Source organism: Crocuta crocuta, unplaced genomic scaffold, assembly GCF_008692635.1.
Source record: "Crocuta crocuta isolate KB4526 unplaced genomic scaffold, BGI_CrCroc_1.0 scaffold318, whole genome shotgun sequence".
Classification (NCBI taxonomy): Eukaryota; Metazoa; Chordata; class Mammalia; order Carnivora; family Hyaenidae; genus Crocuta; species Crocuta crocuta.
In genome coordinates this window covers 2966276-2989539 of record NW_027531425.1, presented here as the reverse complement: position 1 = coordinate 2989539, position 23264 = coordinate 2966276, and the positions used below count along the sequence as shown (strand labels likewise).

At 55.0% G+C, this 23264-nt stretch overlaps 2 protein-coding genes across 3 annotated transcripts in view; one reads left to right on the top strand and one right to left on the bottom strand.

The window, feature by feature from the left end:
* Positions 1-19520, top strand: part of ADORA1 (adenosine A1 receptor) — a 33224-nt gene extending 13704 nt beyond the window's left edge. For both annotated transcript variants that reach the window (XM_077771967.1, XM_077771966.1), the window contains exon 3: positions 17540-19520. In XM_077771967.1, coding sequence (XP_077628093.1) covers positions 17540-18179 — 640 coding nt within the window. In that variant the 3' untranslated portion in view covers positions 18180-19520. The remainder of the gene's footprint in view (positions 1-17539) is intronic.
* A 537-nt stretch (positions 19521-20057) lies between these two features.
* The window catches only part of MYBPH (myosin binding protein H), an 8274-nt gene continuing 5067 nt past the window's right edge, over positions 20058-23264 (bottom strand). Inside the window, exons 7-11 of the mRNA XM_077771976.1 lie at positions 22687-22846; positions 21289-21425; positions 20959-21145; positions 20234-20383; positions 20058-20128 (exon numbers count right to left, since the gene is read on the bottom strand). Of these exons, the coding sequence (XP_077628102.1) occupies positions 20058-20128; positions 20234-20383; positions 20959-21145; positions 21289-21425; positions 22687-22846 (705 nt within the window). The remainder of the gene's footprint in view (positions 20129-20233; positions 20384-20958; positions 21146-21288; positions 21426-22686; positions 22847-23264) is intronic.

The window sequence follows — 23264 nt, the reverse complement described above, 5'->3', positions numbered from 1 at the left end:
GACAGTGGCCCAGCAAGGGCCGGGGGAGAGACACAGACACCATTCAGAGTGGCCGTGTCAGGCCCCAGGGACTGACGGTCTGGGAGCGAGCCAGCAAGCCAGCTAGGGGTGTGAAAGCATGACGCCTCTGCTGCCACCACCTGCAATCCCAACAGGAGGCCACTGTGGTTTCAGGCTCTTAGTGGGATGTGTGTATTCCTATATGCACACCTGTGTGTGTGTGTGCGTGCACGCGCGCGTGTGTGTAGGGGGTTGTAGCTTTTTATTTTTATCTTTACAAATAAAGAAATAATACCCTGGCCTTCCAAACCTTTCATTCAGCCCTGTGTGCTCCCCTCTGCCCTCGCCCCCCAGCTCTCACTCTCTGAGGCCCAGACAAGAGTCCTGGCCAAGCCTCCTTCCTGTTTGTGCTCCCCAAGGTCCTCACACTCCGCCCACCACCATTAATCCTCCCTGACACAGGAACAGTTTGCGCATTCAAGTCAACAAGTGTTTTCTGACAACACAGGTCCTGTCCTCAAGGACACAGACCTATAGTCTGGTGGGTGAGACGCGGTTTGCCAGCTGCCACTCAGCAAGCAGCCCGAGTAGGCCTGGCCTGCACCCAGGCACACAGAGCCAAGGTCACTCCGCTAGCCTGGGATCCTCAGCCCCACACCTCCATGTACCTGTGCTTCAAACTCACTTTCCCTGCCCCACTTTTCCCTTCTGGACCAGTTATTTCCTAACCTGTGCGTCGTTGGAGTTGAGAAGAAGGATAAAAGAAGGGGATTTAACATCTAAGTCCATATCTTAAACACACACCCATACACCCCAGAAAGCGATTTTCTTTTCTTCTCTTGTCTCATTCCTCCTCATTCTTTAACACTCAGCTCAGATGAGGCCTCCTCCAAGAAGCCTTCCTTGCTCTGCCTTCATGTTCCCACAGTTCTTCTTCAAGGACTTTAAACACAGCCCTTGCCAAATTGCACGGAGGAGGTCATCTCCGTCACTTGCCTGGGAGCTGTTTGCCAGGTGGGGGTCCAAGTCTGTGCATCCCTGTCTCCACAGTGCCCAACATGCTTTCTGTCCAGTTTTTATTCCCATGACTGGCCTAATGAATCAACAAATGAATGGTTAACAATAGCAAGTGATTCTTGAGCGCCTAACATGTGCTAGGTAGGCCCTCTGCTGAGCACTTTATGTGGACTCCCTTGTTTAAATCTTGCAAAACGTTATGAAGAGGCACTAACTGTATTTGACATTTGTGGTGCACCATGTCCCTAATGTCCACCTTTTCTGAGAAACTGAGGCTCAGAGAGCCTGAACAACACACTATCAGCCACATAGCTGAGTGTGAGCAGAATTGTTGAATGAACCGTTGACTGGACGAATGAAAAGATGGATGAAAAGATCTATATTTGAGCCTTGACTCCAACACTTATTCTAGGTGATTCGGGATAAATCACTTCCTTCTTTGGGTCTCAGTTTTCACATCTATAAAATGGGCCGAAGCCCAATCCCTGCCACAAAGAGTCATCTATGAGACAGTGTTCTTGCAATGGGAGGGGAGAATGGCTTCATTGTTCAGGGGTATTGTTGGCATGGGGATGTCTGTTGGGGAGGGAGGGTTACCTGCACCCGCATGCTCACCCGCACCCCAAATCTGCTCTCTGGCCAAGGGCTGGCCTGACTGCCCGGCACTGAGGTAGCAGAAGGAGCTGATGTTTCCTGCAGGGCTGTAGGTGCATGAGGGAAGCAGAGACCTGGGGGCCAGATGGAGCCCCTAGGGGATGAGGAGGGTCAGGAAGTGGGTGCCAGCCCGCGCTTGGCAGAGGATCCAAGTTTGTCTTTGGAGCTGGTGTTTCAAGAGAAAGCGGCTCCCCTCTGGGGTGTCTACCACCTGCTGGAGCTGAAGACAGCTCCCGGCCGGCCGCTGCGAGCTGGGCCGTCTCCGTGGGCAGTGGCGCGTCGACGAGACCCCCGGCCACACGAGGCGGGAGGCGTGCCTTGAGGTTGGCGAGGAGGGAACTAGCAGTGACTGAATGTGCAGCCTGGCCCGGGGCTTCACCTCCTCAGGGATGGGGCAGCCCCAGGCCCTCAAGGGGTCCGCACAGGAGCCGGTGTCTCCTCCCACTGCTGGAGCCACTTAGGCAAGGAAGGGCCTAGAAAAGGCCTGTCAGAACGTGGCCCGGGTCTGAGCTCTGTCTGCGGGCNGGGTGGGGGGGTGGGGGAGGGGAGAAGTGATTTCCCAGTCTGGCTGCTCCAGAGGGAGACTGGGGGCTGGGAACCAGGAGGCCGGGTCTGCCGCTTGGACAGGCCCCCTCACCTCGCCCCACGCCTTCACTCAGGGGTGCTGTAAGGATCCGCTGAGCCGTGTCTGTGTCTGTGCTGAGTCTGACGAAGGAGGGGGAGCCGAGGGGCCACAGAGTCCCGAGCGCGTCTGGAGTCCGGCTGGCCACGCTGCTCTCCCAGCCCGGGCTCTGCTACTTACGTGTCCTGACCTCGGCCCACCTCTCTGAGCCTCAGGCGCTACATATGAACATGGAAGTAATAATATTTACCTCACGTGCCTCGTGCGAGGGTTATACATGAAAATGAACGTGTGAAGGCAACAGTTCCTTCCAGGATCAAGGGAGGGGTCTTGTTCTTCCCTTTCCCTGCTGTTTGGTGGGAGGAGGGGAAGGGATGGGTAATGGTGTGTGTGTGTCTTCCTTCTCTGGTGCGGGTGGCGTGGACAGCGGACGCGCCTGCCCACCAGGGTGCTCGAGGGGGTCCTTTCCATGCGGGCCGGTGAGCTCAGCCTTGGGGAAGTGGCTGCGTGGCAGGCCTGGGAGACTCAGGAAGCCCTGCGCACAGGCGGCACATTCTGTCACTGCTCTGGATCGTGTTTGGGCACCTCCCTTCCTGCTCCAGGCTCTTCCTTGAGTCCAGGGACGAGGGGGTCCCCAGGAAGGAGAGGTGCGGGCTGGTGGGAAGCGAGTGCTTGCACGTGGAGTGTCTCCTCAGTGTCCGGAGCAGCGCTGAGTGCCGCCTTTGACAGCGTATTTGATTTTACGTAGTGGCGCGAGGCTGAGATCAGCCTCCTTTCCCCCATGAAGAAATAAGGAACCAGGGAGGTAGAGTCACTTGAACATTGTTACCCAGCGCCCAGGGAGCAAAACCTGGATTGGAGCTTGGTGCCCGCCAGGTACCTAAGTGGATGCCATTTGTGAAATGCCCACTCCCCACTGCCACTGTGCTCAGGGGTTCCCAGACCAGGAGCCACAGCCCCTCTCCTCACCGAGCTTCTGGGTGGAGATGCGCACAGAACGCAAGAGTTTGCAGATAGCGAGATACATCAGCACAGGCTGGGCTAAGATGCCTGAGACTTCTGGGGCAGAAATTGCCAGCGGGCACAGGCCTGGCCTGCCGCCTGGTTTCCTTGAGGCCCTGTCTGCCTTCTCTCAGGCCCCGGGGCCTGCATGTGGCTTGTTTGTGCGGCTGCTTCAATCACAAGTGCAGGGAAGCTAAATCTGTAGGTGTTGTTAGCATCACGGCAGCAGAAACGATCCCACGAGGTCTGCGGAGGTGAGAGGGGTGGAGACGGGCTAGAGAGGTGGGCCAGCAGGCCCTGAGCCGGGTCCTGGGCTGGGTGCCGTGAGGGGCTCAGGGGGACCCTCTGTGCCACCCCCAGGTAGAGTGCATCCTGCAAAGAGCACTGGGCCTGAGTCCGAGGAGCCTAGGTTCAGTTTCAGCTCAACTGTGGCCTTGGGCACTCACTGAACCTTCCTGGGCCTCAGCTTTCCAATCTGTAAAATGGCAATAATATGTTTTTTCTTAACCTGGCAAGCTGATGTTTACAGCGAATAGGTTCTCTGGCTGGAGAGCATTTTGTGAGCGGTGCTGGGCTGTGTCATTCTCCTGGTGCCAAGGTGGGGAGCCCCTTTCCCCTCTCCCTTCTTCCGTGCTGGCTCTATTCTGTCTGCCTGGTGAGGGGAGCTGTCCATTAAGAGGAACAGGTCACATGGGTGGATTTGCGATGAACCTGGCAGAGACTTGTGTTCCTGTTTCCTGTAGGAGCCAAGACAATGCCTTTCCTTTTTCTGGTCTCCTCAGTCGGCCTCTCCCCAAACAAGGGCGTGGGGGGCTACATTTGTGCCAGATATTGTGCTGAGTGCCACTAGGTCCTGCCACCCACACGTATTGTAGTCTGAGAGGCTCAGACAACAAGGGACACCGACGGACAAAAGGCTATGGTCCCTGTCCTCCCTTCCTGCACAGCCTCACGGGTACACGGATGTGTGATACATGAAGCACCACGTTAGCGCCACGTTAGGAGGCAGCCTGAGCTGCGACTGTAGTTCCGGCCAGCAGCTACATGACCTTGGGCAAATCACTCCTGGGATGACTGAGAAAAGAGGGAAGGAGAGACCGTGTGCAAAACTCAATGCCAGGTGGTGACCAGGGACGCACGGGGAGCTGGGCCGGGCAGATCTCAGCTCCATTTTACAGATGCAGACAACAGGATTCTGTGAGGTGATACAACTTGCTGATGCAGCAAGTTTGAATCTGATTCAAAGCCAGGCCCTCTAATGGCTGTTTAAGAGCCTGCTGGTGCTGGGTTAACCTGGAGCTTCTTGCTGCCTGGCCAACCAGTGTGGCCGTCAGGGATGTGAATACCAGCTGCGGAGGTCGGAGGAGGGAGAGCGGTGCATGGTCAGGTCTCTGCAAGATTTAAATGTTGGGGGTCCCCGAAGGTGGACCTTCCAAGTAGCCCAGACTGTCGGCATTGGTATCAGGAAAGCCACTTCGGTACCCCCAGCCCCGCCTCCCTCACCCTTGTGGCTGTAGTCCGTGTCCTGCTTGATTCCCACCTGCTTGAGTCCCCAAGGCCCATTACTGCCAGCTTTCTGTGTTCCTTTTTTTTCCAGCTCTGAGCACGACGCTTTGAAGTTTTCTTGAATGGTAGACAGGAAAAAAAAAAAAAAAGGGCTTTGATTTAATAAGCTTCCTCCTCCCCCACACACATCATAATGTGAGATTCTGCCGTCCAGGGTCGCGGCAGACGTGAATGATTTATAGGGCTTTGCAGAAGCGGGAGTGACTGAAAATGAGTTTATTGATCAGCCCGCGGAGAAGCTGCCTGGCCAGGCCCCTGCGCTGGGACGTAGCCAGTGCTCTGCCTGCTCTGTGGGAAGGACAGAGGTGCAGGCCAGCTCCCTGCAGGGCAGAGAACAGGCTGGGCCCCACCTCCACCCAGGGCTGACAGTGAGGAGCAGGGCTGGCCTTGCAGCAGAAGGGAGTGTGGTTAGACTCTCGCTACAACTACCGAAATAAGTGACTTACATGTACCGGGCTGGAGGTGGAGGCGGGACCCGAGCGTGAAGCCCTGAGGATCCCGTAGCACGGGATGATCTGTGCGTGCTGGGTGCAGGGTCTTCTACTTGCTTGGAGGCATGGTGTGGGGAGGAGCAGGGCTCCTCTGACCCTCCCTCCGACTTTATCCACATTTCTTTTCTTTTTTTTTTTTTTAATGTTTATTTATTTTGAGAGAGAGGCAGAGAGAGGGGGAGACAGAGAATCCCAAGTGGGCCCCGCGCTACTGGCGCAGAGACCAAAGCGAGGCTAGAACTCATGAGCTGTGAGATCATGACCTGAGCCAAAATCAAGAGTCAGATACTTAACCAACTGAGCCACCCACGTGCCCCTGACTTTATCCACATTAAAAGTGATTATTGACACGGTTGGATTAATATCTACTGTGTCTGTAATTGCTTTCTATGTCATTGGCTTTGTTCCTTATTTCTTCCACCTGCCCCCTCTCCTTCAGCTTTCTCTGGTTTAAATTGAGCATTTTATATGAAGCCATTTTCCTTCCCCAAATATTATTGGGTGCCTACTCTGTGCCAGGCACTGTGGCAGCGGCTAGGATACGACACTGAAGGAGACCTGGTTGCTGCACTCGGGGCATTTGCAGTTTTATACTCATGAGGAAAACAAAGAATTCAACTTCTTGTCCCACGTGGGGAGGAGGAGGGCGACAGCCTCCAACTGTGACCCAGGAGATCCAACATCCTTCCTCCTGCCACGTGCTGTCCTGGAAAAGGAGATCTATGCCCTCCCTGAATCCACCTGGGGAACCGGGTGCAGGCGCCCCCCGCCTTCCACTGCATCAGGACCCCACCGCCCTCCAGCTCGTTTCCGTGGCTGGGGCAGAATAGAGGGGGCCACTTGAGCCAATGCATGGGGGAGCTGGCGGGGCTCAGGGCCAGCAGCTGCTGCTCTGTTCTCCCATGTGCTGCTGAATGGGAAGGACTGGAGTCTGGGCTGGGCCGGCCCAGGACTTGGCCGTGTGGGGCTCGGTGAAAATGCACACATGCAGTGAGACACACGGCAAACAAAGCATCAGGAGATGCCAGCGAGCAACCGTGGGAAAGGGCTGGAGTCCTCGCCACTGCTTTTTTTTGGGTTCCAAACCCCACTGGCCTAAATGTCTGTGGGGAGAAAGGCTGAGACCTGGGGGAACACACAACTTCTTCCAGGTCCTAAGATCAGTGACTTTTTAATCTGTGTCCCTGCACCTGTTTTGTATCTCTTTAGGAGCTGACCGTATTTCCCAGTGGAGTCAGGGATGTCCCCCGGGTGGTGAGGTGATAATGCTGGGCACCAGTTGCTACTATTTAGCCAGGGCCTGGACGAGTTAGTGCACCAGCCCCACAGTCATGGTGAGGCAGCAAAGGACATCTTTCAAGGCCATTGTGCCACGGACAGAGCTGAGGCTCAAGGAATCGTTACTTGCTCAAGGCCATGGGCTGTTAACTGGTGGAGCCGCAGCCTGAACTCCGCAGCACACTTCATTCATTCACTTACTCATTCACTCACTGCACGCTTGCACACACACACTTCTTTTTCTTTCTGTCCTTTGTCACTACCCGTCTTCCTGTCTGTGGGCACACAGTGAGAACATGAAAGCTGAGGGGAAGAACTCCCTTCTGGGGGACTGTGTGTGGCTCATGACCACAGCCTGTGGGCCCCTCTCCCCAAACTGGGAGAGGAGTTTGGTTCTCAGGGCTCCCTGCTCCTTTCTGTTAGTACCAATATAAGCGCTATAGGCTATAGGCCTATAGGGTTGCCATATAGGATGATCGGACGCATTCCAGAAGAGGGGGGCTTGGGAGACATCTGGTTTAGTCCCACACAGATGCCCCAAAGGGAGGGGGGTCTCACCGAGACCAGCTCACTCCCAGCAGTGCCTGGACCAGAACCTGGGTCTCCTGACCCACACCAAAGGAAAGGGCCCCAAGGGAGGACTCTGTCTCTTTGGGGGTCCTGATATTGCTGCCATGCGGGCAGGTGTCCCTGAATTGGCAGCATGGGCCCCTCTGTGCCCTCGAGCCCAGGGAGGTACGCACGTTGCCAGGCCCCTCCTGCCGTGGCCCCGCTGATGTGCCTGTCACACTGGAAGATTCTCGGCTACCTCTTGTAAGTGGCCACTGTCTGCAGAGGCCAGAGAGGCCTGTGGAAATGATCCCATCGGCTCCTTTTCCCCAGAGGCAGGTCTTTCCACTTCACTGGAAAAGGAATCTGGCCCCTTTACCACCACAGTCGTCACAGCAAAGGCCTCGCTGCACCAGCCACTCACAGGCCATTAAATCTGTATGCAGACAGGATGGGTTTTTCCGTCCCACCCACTGGATGAGTCAGAAAGTCACCCACAGCAGGTGCAGCCACTTGGCCTTGTTCTTTTTGCCATCCTGGCCTTACCTGAGAGCAGGAGAGAATTAAGTCTCAGAGCAGGAAATGGCCAGGAATGCCAAGGACTAGGTCCCGTTTCCCCAGCTGACTGATCAGGTCAGACCCCCTTCTCCTCCGGGACCGCCAGGTCACTGGGATGTGGGGCCACACCTGGCCTTGGGAGTCAGAGAGCTGCTTCCAGTGGTGGGTGGGAAGGAGGTGGCACCCAGGGCATCGTCTGTTCAGGGACATTCTGACTCACACTGGACTGGGGGGAAAGGACTGAAGAAGTCAGGCAAATGTACTTGGAAATTGTGCCTCCTTTGAATCCGAGAACCCACTCCCTACGCCCCAGCCCCTGCAGCTGCCTTTGCAGCTCTGACAGATCCAAATCCCTCCCTGTAAGGATTGGAGAACACACCCACAGAGAAGAGGTGCTTCGTGGGGAGGCAGTATGCAGGCCTGTGGCAGAACTGGTGATGCCGGCTCCGCGAGCCCGTGAGCCCGGCTTCATGCCAGAAACGTTGGCCTTGTGTTTCAGCAAGGCCGCTCTCTCGTCACACTGGCCGCTTCCTTTGGGCAGGGGCTGTGACTACCGGTTAGAGATCCTTTAGGGCAGGAGCCATGTTTTTTTTCTGCTCACTCCCAGATCCAAGGGAGAGGCTCTGAATCTCAAGCCGGAGGGGAGGGGAGGCAGTTGGTTTCAGAATCACATAAGCGCACTTGATGATCTTCCCACCAGGCTGTGGAGTGGTCTGTCCTTAGCAAGTGACCAGGAGCTGTTTCCAAGGCCCATTTACACTAATGACCTAATCAGGTTATCCAGCTCTTTTCTTTCAAGTTGCTCAGAGCATCTGCCCCTTCTCTCCATAGCCTTTGGGCTGGCCCTGGAGGTATCAGACTGATTTCCCTCTTGGGGACTGGTGACACTCACATCAGACACCGTAGCTGATGTCACAGGTCCTGAAGTGAGCAAAATTCAAGGCAGGATTATTAGGACCCAGACATCCCGGCCCCTCCCCATGGCCCCTGATCCAGACTCCCCTGGGCAATGTTACTATTAAATATTTGGTCCCTGGAGTGTGCCCAGCACCTTTGATTGTATCTGGTTTCCTGTTCTCCTTTGGGAGGAAGAATTTCTCTGAAGGAAGTAGTTTAATAGTCTGAAAGCCTTATTTCCCTGGTCTTGAGATCCAAGTTTCCAATAGTCAGTGGCCAAGATCCTTGATAAGAAGGGAGGCAGGAAGGAGGGGAGCAGAGTATGGAGCATTGCTCCTTCTCCATCACAGAGGAAGACGGAAGGAGGGACAGAGGACTCAGTTCCCGACTCTCCAAACTGCAGGGCTGCAGGAACACGCTGACAGCTCCTTCCCTCCCCCCGCCCTCCCCCCCCAACCCTCGGGCCCAGTGCTCTGGCGACGACGTGACTGGGAAACGGGGACAGCCAGACCTGAGGACCTTCCCTGGCCTCAACAGTTGACAGGACACTTCATCACCCCTGTCTTCCAACAAGGCCACATTCAGCCTTTTCCAAAATGGCCATGTGACTTCTCTCTCTCTCTCTTTCTCTCTCTCTCTTCTGAGTCAACACATATATTTGTGAAGAGTCTGGTCAGTTCTCTCATGCCCCCGGCAGGGAGTTCTCTGTGATGACTGTATTCAGTTCTTCCTGTTCTGGCTTCACTTCTGAGCCGTTGGGGTCTAAGCGGGAACTCAGAGATCATTGAAGTGTCTACGGCTGAGGGCCTTTAATGCCAGGAATTGGTTACGCAGGTGCAGAAGCATCTGAGAAGCCAAATGGGATAGTGAGGTAACCCAGAGATTAGCAGCCACAGGAAGTTAGCCCTGGGCTGTAGGACAGAGGGAGGGGGTGGGTCCTGGAGCCCAGGGGCTGGCGGGAGCTGGGGCCGCTGTGGGCCTGTCTCTGGGAGGTAAAGCCAAGGAGGAGATGTAACGGCTGCCTAAGGCACAGAGAGAGGGGTAGAAATATCCTGGCTTTCCTCTCCTCCCTCTGTGTCCCAGGGCCCCCCATAGGCCCCTCCGACTCGGGAGCTTGGGAAACGCAGCCTGCAGGGCTCAGCGCCTGGTGATACCGAGCAGGCCAGAACGAGGAGGGAGGCTGAGGACAGCCAGCTTCAGGACCAGGTCTTGTTTGTGCAGTGACCAAGCGGCTGCCCCGAACACTTCCTGTGTTTGGCAGTTCTCCATCCACCAAAGAGAGTTCTTTCGGGCCTCTCCCCTTCTCTGTACTCGGTCTGCTCATCACCAGATGAAAGTCTGAGCTTTTTGCCTCCTCTAAGGAGGCTTTTTGCTCATGTTCTCAGAGTCAGCCGAGAAGTTGGCGCCTGGTCGTGTCCAGGAAGATCCTCCCTCTGAGGCTTTGGGCAGGGAGAGGCCGCCTCTCTGTGCACAGCCAGGGCCTTGGATGGAAGTAATCTTATCTGTGAAAGGGGACTATTCATGAGGCACAGGACCAATGAGGAGGGGCATGGCTCCTGCTAGGATCTGAGATGGAGACATGGCTTCAGGCTGGGAGACTCTGGGGAAGTTAGTTGTGGCCACCGTACGCAGGGGCAGCACTGGGGTTGGGGTCTGGCTGATGACCTGGTGGCACATTCTCACACCTCTCATAAGAGGCCCTCGTCAGAGGTCAGAGCAGCCTTACGTCCAGGACCTAAGCAGGGGACCAGTAGGTACCCAGTTCATCAGTGGGCTCCCACACCTCCCAGGGCAGCGGGGAGTGAACCAAGGAATGAGTTTTCTCATCCAGGGCACTGTAATTACTTCCAGGGCTATGGCTATGCCTTTCTCTTCTCTAAATGAGATTCATTTAATCTTTATTTCTGGTTTGCTGAGATGTACTCATGTGATAGGTCTTCAACCAATCATAAATGATTGAATGACTCATTTTTATTTCTCACTGAATAAATTTTATTTATCATCAAATAAATCATAAGTGATTGAACAAATGGCCGTATGGATTCACTTACCCATTTCTACATGTATTTATTCATTTATTCAGCAAATAATGGTTGAACACTCTTCGAGTTACTGGGGTTACAGTGGTGAGCCCAGCAAAATAAGAGCCCTGTCCTGAATGGAGCTCACATTCGGCTGGAGAGAAACAGATGATAAATGCATTTATGTGTATATATGTATATATTATGAAGACAGAATGAGAGAAAGAGAGGAAGAGATAAGCTCTATCAAGAAAATCAGGGGAGCCTGGGTGGCTCCATTGGCTGAGTGTCTGACTGATTTTGGCTCAGCTCATCATCCCAAGGTGATGGGTTCAAACCCTGCCTTGAGCAGGGAGCCTGCTTGGGATTCTCTCTCTCTCTCTGCCCCTCTCCCCTAATCTTGCACTCTCTCTCACTTTCTTGAAAGAAAGAAAGTAAGTAAGAAAGAAAGAAAGAAAGAAAGAAAGAAAGAAAGAAAGAAAGAAAGAAAGAAAGAAAGGGGCACCTGGTGGCTCAGTCGGTTCAGCATCCAACTTCTGCTCAGGTCCTGATCTCATGGTTCATGGGTTCAAGCCCCGCAGGGCTCAGAGCCTGGAGTCCACTTCAGATTCTGTGTCTCCCTCTCTTTCTGCCCCTCCCCTGCTCTCACGTTCTGGCTCTCTCTCTCTCTCTCTCTCAAAAAGAAATAAACATTAAAATATTTTTTTTAATGTTTTATTTATTTCTAGGAGAGAGAGACAGCGTGAGCAGGGGAGGGTCAGAGAGAGAGGGAGTCACAGACTGAAACAGGCTCCAGGCTCTGAGCTGGCAGTCAGCACAGAGCCCGACGCGGGGCTCGAACCCACGAACCGCGAGATCATGACCTAAGCGAAAGTCGGACGCTTAACCGACTAAGCCACCCAGGCGCCCCTAAAATATTTTTAAAAAATGAAAAAAGAAAAGAAAGAATCAAACATGCCAAGAGGCACACGGTGGTAGGGGCTGTTATGGAGGATGCTCAGGGAAGCTTCTCTGAGGAGGTGACATCCAGGCTGAGATCTGAATGAGGGGAGATGAACCGAAAGTGCAAAGGTCTTCAGCTGGACACAAGCGAGGGCCCAGCAATGTGGTGTGGACCTCATGGGCAAGGGGAGTGGGGTTCGGAGTAAGGGGAAGGGCCTCCGGAAAAGCCAGGGGTCAGGGAGACTTAGGAAATGGCATCTCCCTCCGCTCAGTGACACATGAGCATCATCTTGATGAATCTTCCTCTCACCTGGACAGCCAGACTCAGCAGCGGGTCCCACTGGTCCCGTTCCCAAGTGCATCTTAAGGCCGTCCATTGTCCCCTGCCCCTGCGCCTACGAGGGCACACCGCCTCATCTCCTGCCTGGATGGCTAAAATAACCTGCTTTCCCTGCCACAGCGCTTTCTCCACATGGCTGTCCAAGGGAGCTTTTATTTATTTATCTTAAAAAATTTTTTTAGAAACATTTATTTATTACTGAGAAACAGAGAGAGAGAGAGCATGAGCATGGGAAGGACAGAGACAGGGAGAGACACAGAATCCAAAGCAGGCTCCAGGTTCTGAGCTGTCAGCACAGAGCCCGATGCAGGGCTCGAACCCACAAGTGGTGAGATCATGACCCGAGTCAAAGTCAGATGCTCAACCGACTGAGCCACCCAGGTGCTCTCCAAGGGAGCTTTTAAAAACAGATATTGGATGATGTTACTTCTTTACATGCAATAGCTTCCCTGCACTTAGAATACACCCCAGAACCTTTACTGTGCGCTACCCCCCCCACACCGGCCCTAGGTAGCTGTCCTTGGCCCTGTGACTGACCCGCCTTGGTCCTTGTGCTCACTGGCCTCACTTGGCTGCTCTCTGTGCCTTGACCTCCAGCCTCAGCACCTTCACCTGCCTTTCCTTGTTTGCTTTTAATGAATTTTCAAAAACGATTTATTATGGCACCCTCCACACTTGAGGCCCATTACTAGTATGTTTTCAGATTTTTGTACTTTTCAAGAGGACCTGCCATTCCTTCTGACGGAAGGCTCTGCTCACCGCCTGCCGCCAGCACCCCGATCTTTGCCTGCTTGGTTCTTGGTGATTATTTAGCGCTCAGTTCAGCGTGTCCTCCTCGGAGAGTCCCCTCTGCCCACCAGCTACTCACTCCCTCGGGGGGTCCTGTTGATTTCACTGTCTGAAATGCTCTGTTTATTTGTTTTTCATCCATTTCCTGTCCCCTTGCTTCTAGAAAGTTACTTTGATGAGAGCCTATTCTCTTCAATATTTCTGAACCCTAAAGGTGCTCAGTGAGTATCTGTTTAATGAATCAAAGGGAGGTGCCCTGCCTGCCTGGTTGTGCCAGCACCTGCCACTAAACATCTAGGCAGCTCACGACCAGACCAGTCTGGGGGCTATGAAAAGGTCAGACCCCCAGGGATGAGGGAGGAGAGAGGAGGGAGGAGGGAGGCTCCCAGGCAGGTCTAATGGCATCTTTAGAATGCTCAATCCAAGGAGCTTGCCATGACTGCAAGGAGCAGGCAAGACTCGCCATGGCTCCCTTCCACTCTGGGGCTCCACCCCCCAAGCCACCTCAATCCCATCTTATGGGAGTGCCAGAGCTGGGTTCTGCCGAGCTTTGGACTTGGAAAGATCTGACTCTTAGAAATTCTGTCTCTGCCTCTGTCTGGCTAAGGGACATTGAATGGGTCTCATAATCGGGGCCTCGGTTACTGTAGTTGAAAAAAAAGGGAAATAATAATCATAATAATACCGAACTCATAGGACTGTCTTTAGTCAGTGCCAGGCCCACGAAAAATAGCAATAAACGTTAGCTCCTATTAGCATTATTGTTGTCATCTTCACTGATCTCTTAGCTGTTAGTATTTCTTTTTCCTTTGTTTTTAATGTTTATTTATTTTTGAGACAGAAAGAGACAGAGCTTGAGGTAGGGAGGGGCAGAGAGAGAGGGAGACACAGAATCTGAAGCAGGCTCCAGGCTCTGAGCTGCCAGCACAGAGCCAGACACAGGGCTCGAACCCACAAACTGTGAGATCGTGACCTGAGCCGAAGTCAGACTGACCGAGCCACCCAGGCGCCCCAGCTGTTAGTTTTTCAACGCCCCCCTCCCTCAGCCTCCGGAACCTCCTTCTTCCCGTGTGGGACCCTGCTAGAGTGGGCAGGGGTGTGGGTAGGGGTGTGGCAAAGGCGTCTTCTGCCCTGCCCTCTTGGGAGGAAGATTTGTAGACCTTCCTGCACGTCTGCCTCTGCACCACGCTAGCTCCAGCAGCATCTGTGATAGGAGATACGTCCCCATTCAGCCTGGCCAGCACTCGGGGATAGGACCTCCCCTGCCCCTCCTTCCTGAAGCTCTCTCTCTCTCTCTCTCCCTCTCGGAGCCTGCCACCCCACTGCTCCAGGTACACAATCTTTCCATGTTTTCACTGTCGTCAGGAGGGTGCTGGCTCATGAACTAATTCATACTCTGGAGTCAGTGCTGTCTTGGCTTTTAAAAAATAATACCCATAGGGGCCAATTCTTAATCCAAAGGGACATATCTCACTGATGGTGGGATGTTCAGCACCGTGCGGGAGATGGTGGGGCTGGTTCCTTCAACGATGTCCTGAAGGTCTGCCTGCCCTCCTTGCTGCGGACAAGGCCCCACTGGTGTCACCGTGTCTCCATTGTCTTGCTCCCTGGGCCATGTCTATCTGACTCCGAGGGCAGCCATCTCTCCGGCTAGTTTCCAACACAGCCCCCTGGGGTGATGAGGCCTTGGACCCCAACTTGGGAGCGATAGCCCCAAGCATTGGAGAACATTCAACTTGCCCACGTGCGCCCCAGGATTTGCAGCCTCTGCTTCTCTTTCCCACGTGTGGGGAGAGGTGAGTTTCTCCCTGGCCCTGGGACACAGCCCTTCCTGTGAGAGCCTGCCCCACCTCAGCGAAGGTCCTGGGTCCAGCCCTTTCCCACCGTGGAGAAAATAGCAAGAAAAACAGATGAGAACTGATACCCGAAGCTGCAGGTCTGCTGGGACCTGGCCCTGGAGGAGCCCCAGGAAAGCTTTAACCCCGGGGGCTCCAGGCAGTCAGGGAGGGCGAGGGGAGGAGGGGGCGGGCGCCTCTCTAGTGAGAAGTTGCCTCCTCCTTCTCTCGCACCTGGATCACTGTCAGTTCCTGCCTCCTCCCTCANAGCACACATGGGGCCACCTTGTCCATCCCCCTATCACTGGGCGTACCCTCTTTGAACAGGGTCCAGATGTTTCCATTTTAAAGCTCACAGGAAAGGGACATTGCCAATCTGCCAATCATCCTGTATCTAAGTGACCTGTAGGGAGCCTGGTGTCCCGAAGGAGAGCTGGTATCAGAGTCAGGAGACCCGGTAAGTTACTGGCCGTTTCTGGGCCTGGAGTCCCTCATCTGTGAAATAGTGATCCCATTATGTGCTGTGTTCTCAGGATGGTTATGGGGATTATCTGAGACATGAATGTAAAGGGCTTTGTAAATGATAAATGGGATATAAATCTGATCTGCGATGGGCCGCGACGGTGTGGGGTTGGGGGGGCGGGTGCCTAGCCTCCTTTCTTCCACAGCTGCAGCCGCATTTGGTTCTGTTGAGGCTCACCATGGAAACCTGCCTCCCCAGCCAATGGGACAGTGGTGGCCATGGCAGCTTTCTCTCCCGACAGAATGCTCTGTGCTCCTCTGGTCTTGCCCCATGGACTCCTCCACAGCTCTTTTTCACCATGGGATGCATGGGGAGCACTTTCAGTCGCCGGTAACAAGCCCTGAGTCAGATCTCTGCAGAGCCATTAGGCTGTGTTTTGCTGAGCATCTAGAGACACTGGAGGCTTTCCAAGTGTGCGTTTCTAGGGCCTTGGAGGGGTAGGAGCTCAGGCACGGGAACGTCGATGGGGTGCTCACAGACTACTTCACTCATGTTGTTTTGCCTGTCCTTACCCTCTGAAGTGAGGTCCGCTGTCTCATTTTACAGAGAAAGGGCTGATCTAGTAGGCTGCAAATTCCAGTCTCTGACTTGCGGTGTGTGCATGAGGCTGGACGTGCTGATGGCCGTCCAAGAGGTGGGAACGGGTTTCAGTGACAGCAAGATGACAAGGACTCTGTGTAAGCAAACTTGAGGAGGCACAAATGAACTGGGTGCCGTCAAGGCATCTTGGTGCTTTGGGGACACAAGGACCCTATGATCAGAGTAGGGGAGGGGGTGCCACACTGAAGGGGTCAGAGTCATCCCGGGTCCTCATTTCCCCCATTGGAATGGTAAGGAGATCAGAAATGAGGCTCTCAAGGTCCCTTCTAGTACCTGCTCTCTAGATGGGGTGGGGGGGTCTGGTTTCTCCCTCCCCCCAAATCATTCCCCTTCCCATCCCTGTAAAGCCTTCACAGAGCAGCGGGCTTTGGTGCATGGAGAGGTGTCCAGGGTGAGAAGAACCTTACGTATCAGCACCATGAAGAAGACAGCCACGGATTCCCCAGGCACAGGACCGAAGCAAATGGAGTCCTGGGGCGGCCTCCCCGTTCACCCCCATGGGTTCAGTAGCCATTTACATGCTCAGGAGGACACTCCCTCCATCTCAGAAGCTGCATTGGAAAATAACAACTGAGCAAGTTGTTGCCCTGAGCTAGCTCCTCAACCCAGAGCTGGGCGGGCTTCAGCCCCTGGCACTCGCTCCAGGGCAGTGTGCGGGCAGAGGACGAGCTGGCTGCTGGCTGGGTTGGTTTAAAGGGAAGTGGGGAGCTTCCGGGACATTGGAACTCTCTGCCCCCGGTAGGGATGCAGTCACCACCGGTGGGCCGCCTTGTCCCTTTTCCATGTCAGGTGTCTTAATTTTCTGTGTGTCGTGACACAGAAAAGCCTAGAAAACTCTATCCCTCGACATGATCTGTTCATTTCCTCCAAAGGACATATAATAACCTGTGATTGTCTTGTGTATTTATTTCCACGTTGTCTGTCTCTTTGCCCAAAATGTGAGCTGCATAGGGGCCAGGATCCTTATTCTAATTCTTCTAATTCCAAGCACAGAGACCAATGCTTGGCACAGAAAGGATCCCAAATGTTTGCTGAGCAAATGCACCCATGCATGCATGCATACATTCAAGTGCGTCGTTTGCAGCAAATGCTCAGTGAACATCAGTTATCTTTCCTGAGAATAATTCTCCATTAGCTTGGGGTGAAGAGGTGGTGCTTGAGCTCAAGCCCTCAGGATATAAACACTGGATTGGAAGGGGAAGGGAAAGGTAAGTATGTAGGGGGAGATGGGGGCACCAGTAGGGAGGTACAGGAGGGAGGCGTGGAAGGCTTTTATTGACAGTTGAGTCAGCTGGCCCAAGGGGAAGAGTGGCTCTTTAATCATCTGGCTGTTTGGGGTCGGTGTAGCCATGTGTTAGGAAGCACAGAAAAGCGCTTCCATGTGGCCTTGGGCAGATCACATGATTGCTCAGAACCCCAGTTTCCTCATCTGTCAAATGGGCATTCATTCTTCTAGTGCTTTCCTATGCCACAAGGGCCGCCATGAAGCAATGATGAGTGATGTCCAATGGGGATGTGCTGAGCACACGTGATTGAATTTTCACTTTGGTGATTTTATTAAGACTCCTCTGGGAGGTCCTTTGTCATGTTCTGTTATGATTTTTATCTTGATTTTTAGTTTGTTATGAGTCTTATGTTAACCAGGTTTCCCACCCTCTGCAGGTGAGATGAACCAGCATATTGTAAACATTGGCCCAAATCTTGGATCCTGAAGACTGGGACCTCTAGCCAAAGACCAGCACCTCCCCACTCACTGGGTCCTGGCTGGGGAGGGAGCCTCCTTTTAAAAGGGGCCCCATAGGGGCTGGTTGAGCCTAGGTGGGGGGGACTCACACTCTGCCCTCCCCTCTCCCAGGTACAAGACAGTGGTGACTCCCCGGAGGGCAGCGGTGGCCATCGCTGGCTGCTGGATTCTCTCCTTCATCGTGGGCCTGACACCCCTGTTCGGCTGGAACAGGCTGGGGGAGGTGCAGCAGGCCTGGGTAGCCAATGGCAGCGAGGGTGAGCCCATGATCAAGTGCGAGTTTGAGAAGGTCATCAGCATGGAGTACATGGTCTACTTCAACTTCTTTGTCTGGGTGCTGCCCCCGCTGCTGCTCATGGTCCTCATCTACTTGGAGGTCTTCTACCTGATCCGCAAGCAGCTCAACAAGAAGGTGTCGGCCTCCTCTGGCGACCCGCAGAAGTACTATGGGAAGGAGCTGAAGATCGCCAAATCACTGGCCCTCATCCTCTTCCTCTTTGCCCTCAGCTGGCTGCCTCTGCACATCCTTAACTGCATCACCCTCTTCTGCCCTTCCTGCCAGAAGCCCAACATCCTCATCTACATCGCCATCTTCCTCACGCATGGCAACTCGGCCATGAACCCCATCGTCTATGCCTTCCGCATCCAGAAGTTCCGGGTCACCTTCCTTAAGATTTGGAATGACTATTTCCGCTGCCAGCCCACACCCCCCGTTGACGAGGACCCCCCAGAAGAGGGGCCCCATGACTAGATTCCACCTACTGGGCCTGCATGCCCACATCGGGGGCATCTCAGCCCAGTCCCACCCCCCCACCGGTCCCACTCCCTGAGCCTTCCTGGCTGAGCTGTGGGGTGTGGGTGCCCTACACCTTGGGTCCTGGAGGAGGTTGGGGGTGCGCTCTGTGAGGGGAGGAGCCAGGTAACCCAAGGGGAGGAGGAAAGTGGCTTGAGCCTCCCCACATGTGTAACCATCCCACAGGCAGCCCGGTGCTTCAGGCTGGACCGACCTGGGGAGAACGAGGCTGCAAAGGGGCCCTGTGGGCTGGGAGAGCAAGCTTGGGCTCCCATGGGAGTCAGGGGAGCATGCATATCTCTGGTGGTGGTCATGCAGCCCTGGGACCAAGCCTAAGGAAAGGAGAGGATCCCCTCCAACATGGCTGGAGGGAAAGAAACGGGACTTCATGGCCTTGCTTTCTCTCCTGTTCTGTGGGAGAAGGCGGCAGAACCACTGAGGGGCAGGAATCAAGGAGCCTCAGTCCCAGCCTCCCAGGACCCTGAGCTCCCAGCTATGCTGGGCGCCAGGGTGCCTGCCCTCCTTGCCCTGGGGAGCCCAGGTTTATACTTGGGAGAAGCAGAAAGAGTGGGTCCAGAAATCATCCCCAACCTTTGCTTTATTCTCCACCAGCCCTTGGACCCGGGGGAGAGGGGGGGTGAGGGAAGGGGGTGGCGCTCCAAGCCCTCTGGAGCTGGTGTGGAATTGATGTGCAGGCCTTCCACAACCACCGGGTGGCAGCACTGAGCCGTTGTTCTCGCCCTGAGTATCCTAAGTTGGAGCCTGGAGTGTAACTACCTGTCATCTGGGCCAACCAGCTCCCCTACCCCCTGATGATGGCCTGGACTCTCCTAAGTGACATCCATCTCTGCTGTTTCTGGGCCAGATGGAGAGGAGAGCCCCAGACGTGCCACCATGAGGGCACGTTCTGCCTGCCTGTGGAGGGGGTGACCAAGGGAAACTGCTGGGGTTGGGCACTCCTGGGATGCCATGGAGCAGGCTGGAACAGGCCAGAGGAGACCACAGTCCTGATAGTAAGGGCGGGGAAGCCTTGCTGGCGTTTAGATACCCTCATCTCCTTGGCATCTAGCACAGTTTTCGGGGGCCTGGGGCTCTGTTGAACAGTCTAGGCTCTAGAACATCTGGGGAAGGGTCTACCCTCTGCTAAACTTGGGGCCCCCGTGTACAGAGGGATGGGGGCAGGGTTCTGAGCACGAATAGCAACTCCAGCCTTGATTCCAGGCGCTTCCCTTCCTCAGAGGTAGGGTGTTTCCTGGCTCCCAAGGAGGGCCATCTGACTAATAAAAGACTGAACCTTGATGGAGAGCACACCCCTGGCTACCTAAACACCCCCCACCCCCACCATCTAAGGGAAACAGACAACCTCAGCAGAGATGAGCGATGGGGGGGGGGGGGGCGCGGGGATGGGGAGGAAGAAGGGAGAGGGGAGATACGGAGGCGGAGGCGTTCAGAGCAAGGAGGTTTCCAGAGTGTGTCTGTTCCTGTAGTCATGGCTCTAGGCATAGCAAACCCTGAATGTGAAAGTGAAATCCTAAATATACCTCATGTCTGGAATTCCCCACCCTCCCATGACATCCTGAATCCTCTCCCACTGGAACCTTCCTCATGATGTCATATGTGGAGACCCCCTCATGGTGACACATTCAACCTCCCTCGCTGTGACACAGCGTCTCCCCCATCACAACGATGCTGTCACAGAGGCCCCTGCACAGGAACACCACACACCTTTATTTGAGGGCTTCTCACCCAGAGTGCAGCTCTCTGTAGGGACATTCCAATCTCTGCACTTTCCAGGCCCCCTGGTGCCCAGGAAGCCTGGCCTGGGGCCTGCCAGGCCTACTCCTGGCTACTGGGCTCCAGCCTCTGGGGGAGGAGGCCAGGCAGGTACCAGGGAGCAAAGCCATCAGCTGCCATCATGGAAATGGGGGTCTAGGGCATCCGTGGAGCTTGATTCTGAGTCTGGCGGCCCCAAGCCCCCAGGTCTACAGCACCTGGCAGAGAACATGCTTCACGAGTCCTGCTGAGGAGGCGGCACAGGACAGAGGGACACAGCCGCCTCTTTCTTTCCCAGGCCTCCTGGTCCAGGGGCCCCATGTCCAGCTCTGGGCTCGGCCACTGTGGCTTGGGGATACTTCCCTGCTTGTCCAGAGCCTCAGAACCACCTGTAGAGGGAAGGTGGGACACAGGTTGTTGCCCCCACTTTGCTGACGAGGGAATGCCCCGGGCTAAGGGCATGCAGAGCTGAGCCAAGCCCCCTGTCTCGTGTGCACGTTGTCTGAGATGGCAGGTTTGTACCCAGAGCTGACCCCCACCTTCCCTCTCACCCCCACCCCTTGCTCTGGCCTCTGGCCCCAGACACAACGGGCCCAGCCATTTACCGTTCTCATCACAGCCTCGGGTCGCTCTTCAGTGCGTGGCTGAGGCTGGAAGAGATGCCACAGTTAGAGTGGGGAGGGGGGCGTCTGCAGGGACCCCGAGTTGGGGGTAGCAGCACCAGCGGGGCTGAGGGCTACCCCCCACCCCCACCCCAGTCAATCGATCAATCTGAGTGGCAGACTTGACTACCTCCTCTCCCTACCCTGGGCCAACCTCCACATGGAAAATCCTCTGACAGACCTCTCCATCTCCACTGCCCCCTCTGCCTTGCCTTGATTCCCAGGCCTCATCTGGTCCAGCAGGAGAAGCGGTGGCTTCTCCTGTTCTCCTGTCCTCGGGAAGACCCTCCTCATAACCTTACCTTTGACCTCCAGCCGGCAGTCCACAGATGCCTCTCCTAGCACATTGATGGCCTTGCAGGTGTAGACCCCGGAATCGAAGGGGCTGGGCTTCCGGATCTCCAGGGTGCAGACGCCTTGCTCAGAGAGGGCGCGGTATTTGGGGTCACCCTGGATGTCCATCTTGTTTTTCATCCAGATTATCTTGGGCTAGGGGAGCATCAAGAGCAGAGGAGAGCTGAGGAGGTTGTGGGTGGGGCTGGGCTTTGAAGGAGCTGCCTGTGAAAATTCTCCAAACCACTGGCCCACCCGCCCCACCGACACCCGCACACAGCAGGGCTTCACCCCTTTACCTTGGGCGATGCACGGACACTGCAGAAGAGCTGAGTGCTGTAGCCCGGGGTGGAGGTGTGGTCAGCCAGGGGCTGGGTAAACGAGGGGGCTTCTGAGAAGTCTCGCTCGACAAACCCTTTGGGTTTGGCAACGATACCTGGGTTTGGGAGAGAGGCGGGCACATTTGAGGTTATAGGAGTAGACCTCTCAGAACTGACCTCATCCATTTTCCGAGAATAATCACTATAGTTTACACTTCGGTGGCTCATTTAATCTACGTCATGTTCCTCTGCAAGCGTGAGTGTGTTATCCCATTTGACAGATGGGAAACGAAAGCCCTTCATGGATGAGTGACTTGCCCAATATCACTTAGTGAGTTTGGGGCTTAAAAGGTAGAAAATTACACGAGGACCGTGGCTCTCTGGGCAGAGAGCTACTGATTTGGAGAAGGATCTTAGCATCACTCGCGCAGGAGACCAGCCATTTCATGGCTGCCGCAGGCCGAAGGGGCCCTGGGGCAGGATTCCAGGCTCCTGTGGTCTTCGAAGCCAGGAGTGGCCGATGTGTGGGAACTTAGAGACAGAAAGTCTCAAGGAGGCAGAGGAAAGCTGTGACCATGACCGGGTGGGCCAGGGAGGGGACCGAGAGAGGGAATGGGCAAGAAAACTGGAAAAAGGAGATGCTCTTGGCTGAGGCTGAGAGCTTGCAACCAAGAGACACCATATTTCATTTCTGTTTGTCTTTGGAGACCTGACTGGCTTTCCTTTTTTAAACAAAAATGTCTTCCTAATTCTGTGTAGCTCGGGCTGGTGTTAAAAAGAATGTGCCCTTCCCAAGCCCACACAGACTCCGGCGTGGGTGGGGTGGGGTGGGGGGAGCTGGAGATCACAGGGCGACAGGGAGAAAGGGCTTGGCATTTCACATTTGACGCAAGCAGGTCATGTGCCTGTGTAGAGTCCGTAAATACCCCTATCTCTCCTGTCCATCTACGCTGTGTGGTATTAGGGTTGGGAGGCTGGTGTGTCAGCAAACTCACCGGCCAATACCTGCCCACGCACACTGCCCTTCAGAGCAGTTCTCTGGGGACACTGCACATTAGCCCCAGTGACTGCTACGATGCTGGCAGCCACCAGCAACATAAAATAAGTGCACGGCCTCCCAAGGGCGGCGCCTCTCCTCTACATGGGTTTGCTCTGATGTGTTTGTTAAAATCAGTCAACTGCATCCATTTCTTTACAGCCGCTTGAGAGAATGCGCGAGTGCGTGCGGAGCTGTGGTGGGGGTGCGGAGGGGGCAGCAAACGCCTCTGCTCGCAGCACCCACGAGAAGCCAGCGGGAAGGGGCGCTGACACGCCCAGGGAAGGCCGAGCCTGGGAGCCAGGACTGGCTTGGTGTCTGGTCCCCAGGCCCGGACGCACCTGCTTTCTGGATGCGGGCTAGTTCCTTGGTGACAGCGGCGGAGGTGCTAAGTCCGCACAGGTTCTCGGAGAAGACGCGAAAGGAGTAGGCGTTTCCCACGATGAGGTCAGAGATGGTGCAGGTGGTCGGGTGGTAGCGCTCCAGCACCGTGAACCATTGCTGCGGGAACCCCAGCCCTGTCGTCCTCACCTCTGACCCCTGCCCTTGCCCACCCGGTTCGCCCTGCGACCCCTTCTTCGGAGGGGCTCATTCCAGGCCCTATCCCTGGGGGGCTGGCTGAACCATCCAGCTTTGGGAGAAGGGGGTCCCTGGGTCGCTCAGATGACCTCTCTGGGCTCCTCAGAGAATTCTAGATTTTTACTACTCGAAGGGTGGCCTGAGGACCTGCAAACTCAGAATCACCTGGGAACTTCTTGGAAGTGCGGGATCTCAGTCCCCACCCCAGGGCCACTGAATTAAAATCTACATTTTAGCAAGATTCCCAGGTGATTCGTAGGCATAAGTACATTTCCAGAAGCACTGCTCTAGACCTTGAAGGGCCTCAGAGAGCAACCCCCCCCCCCCCCCCCCCCCCCCC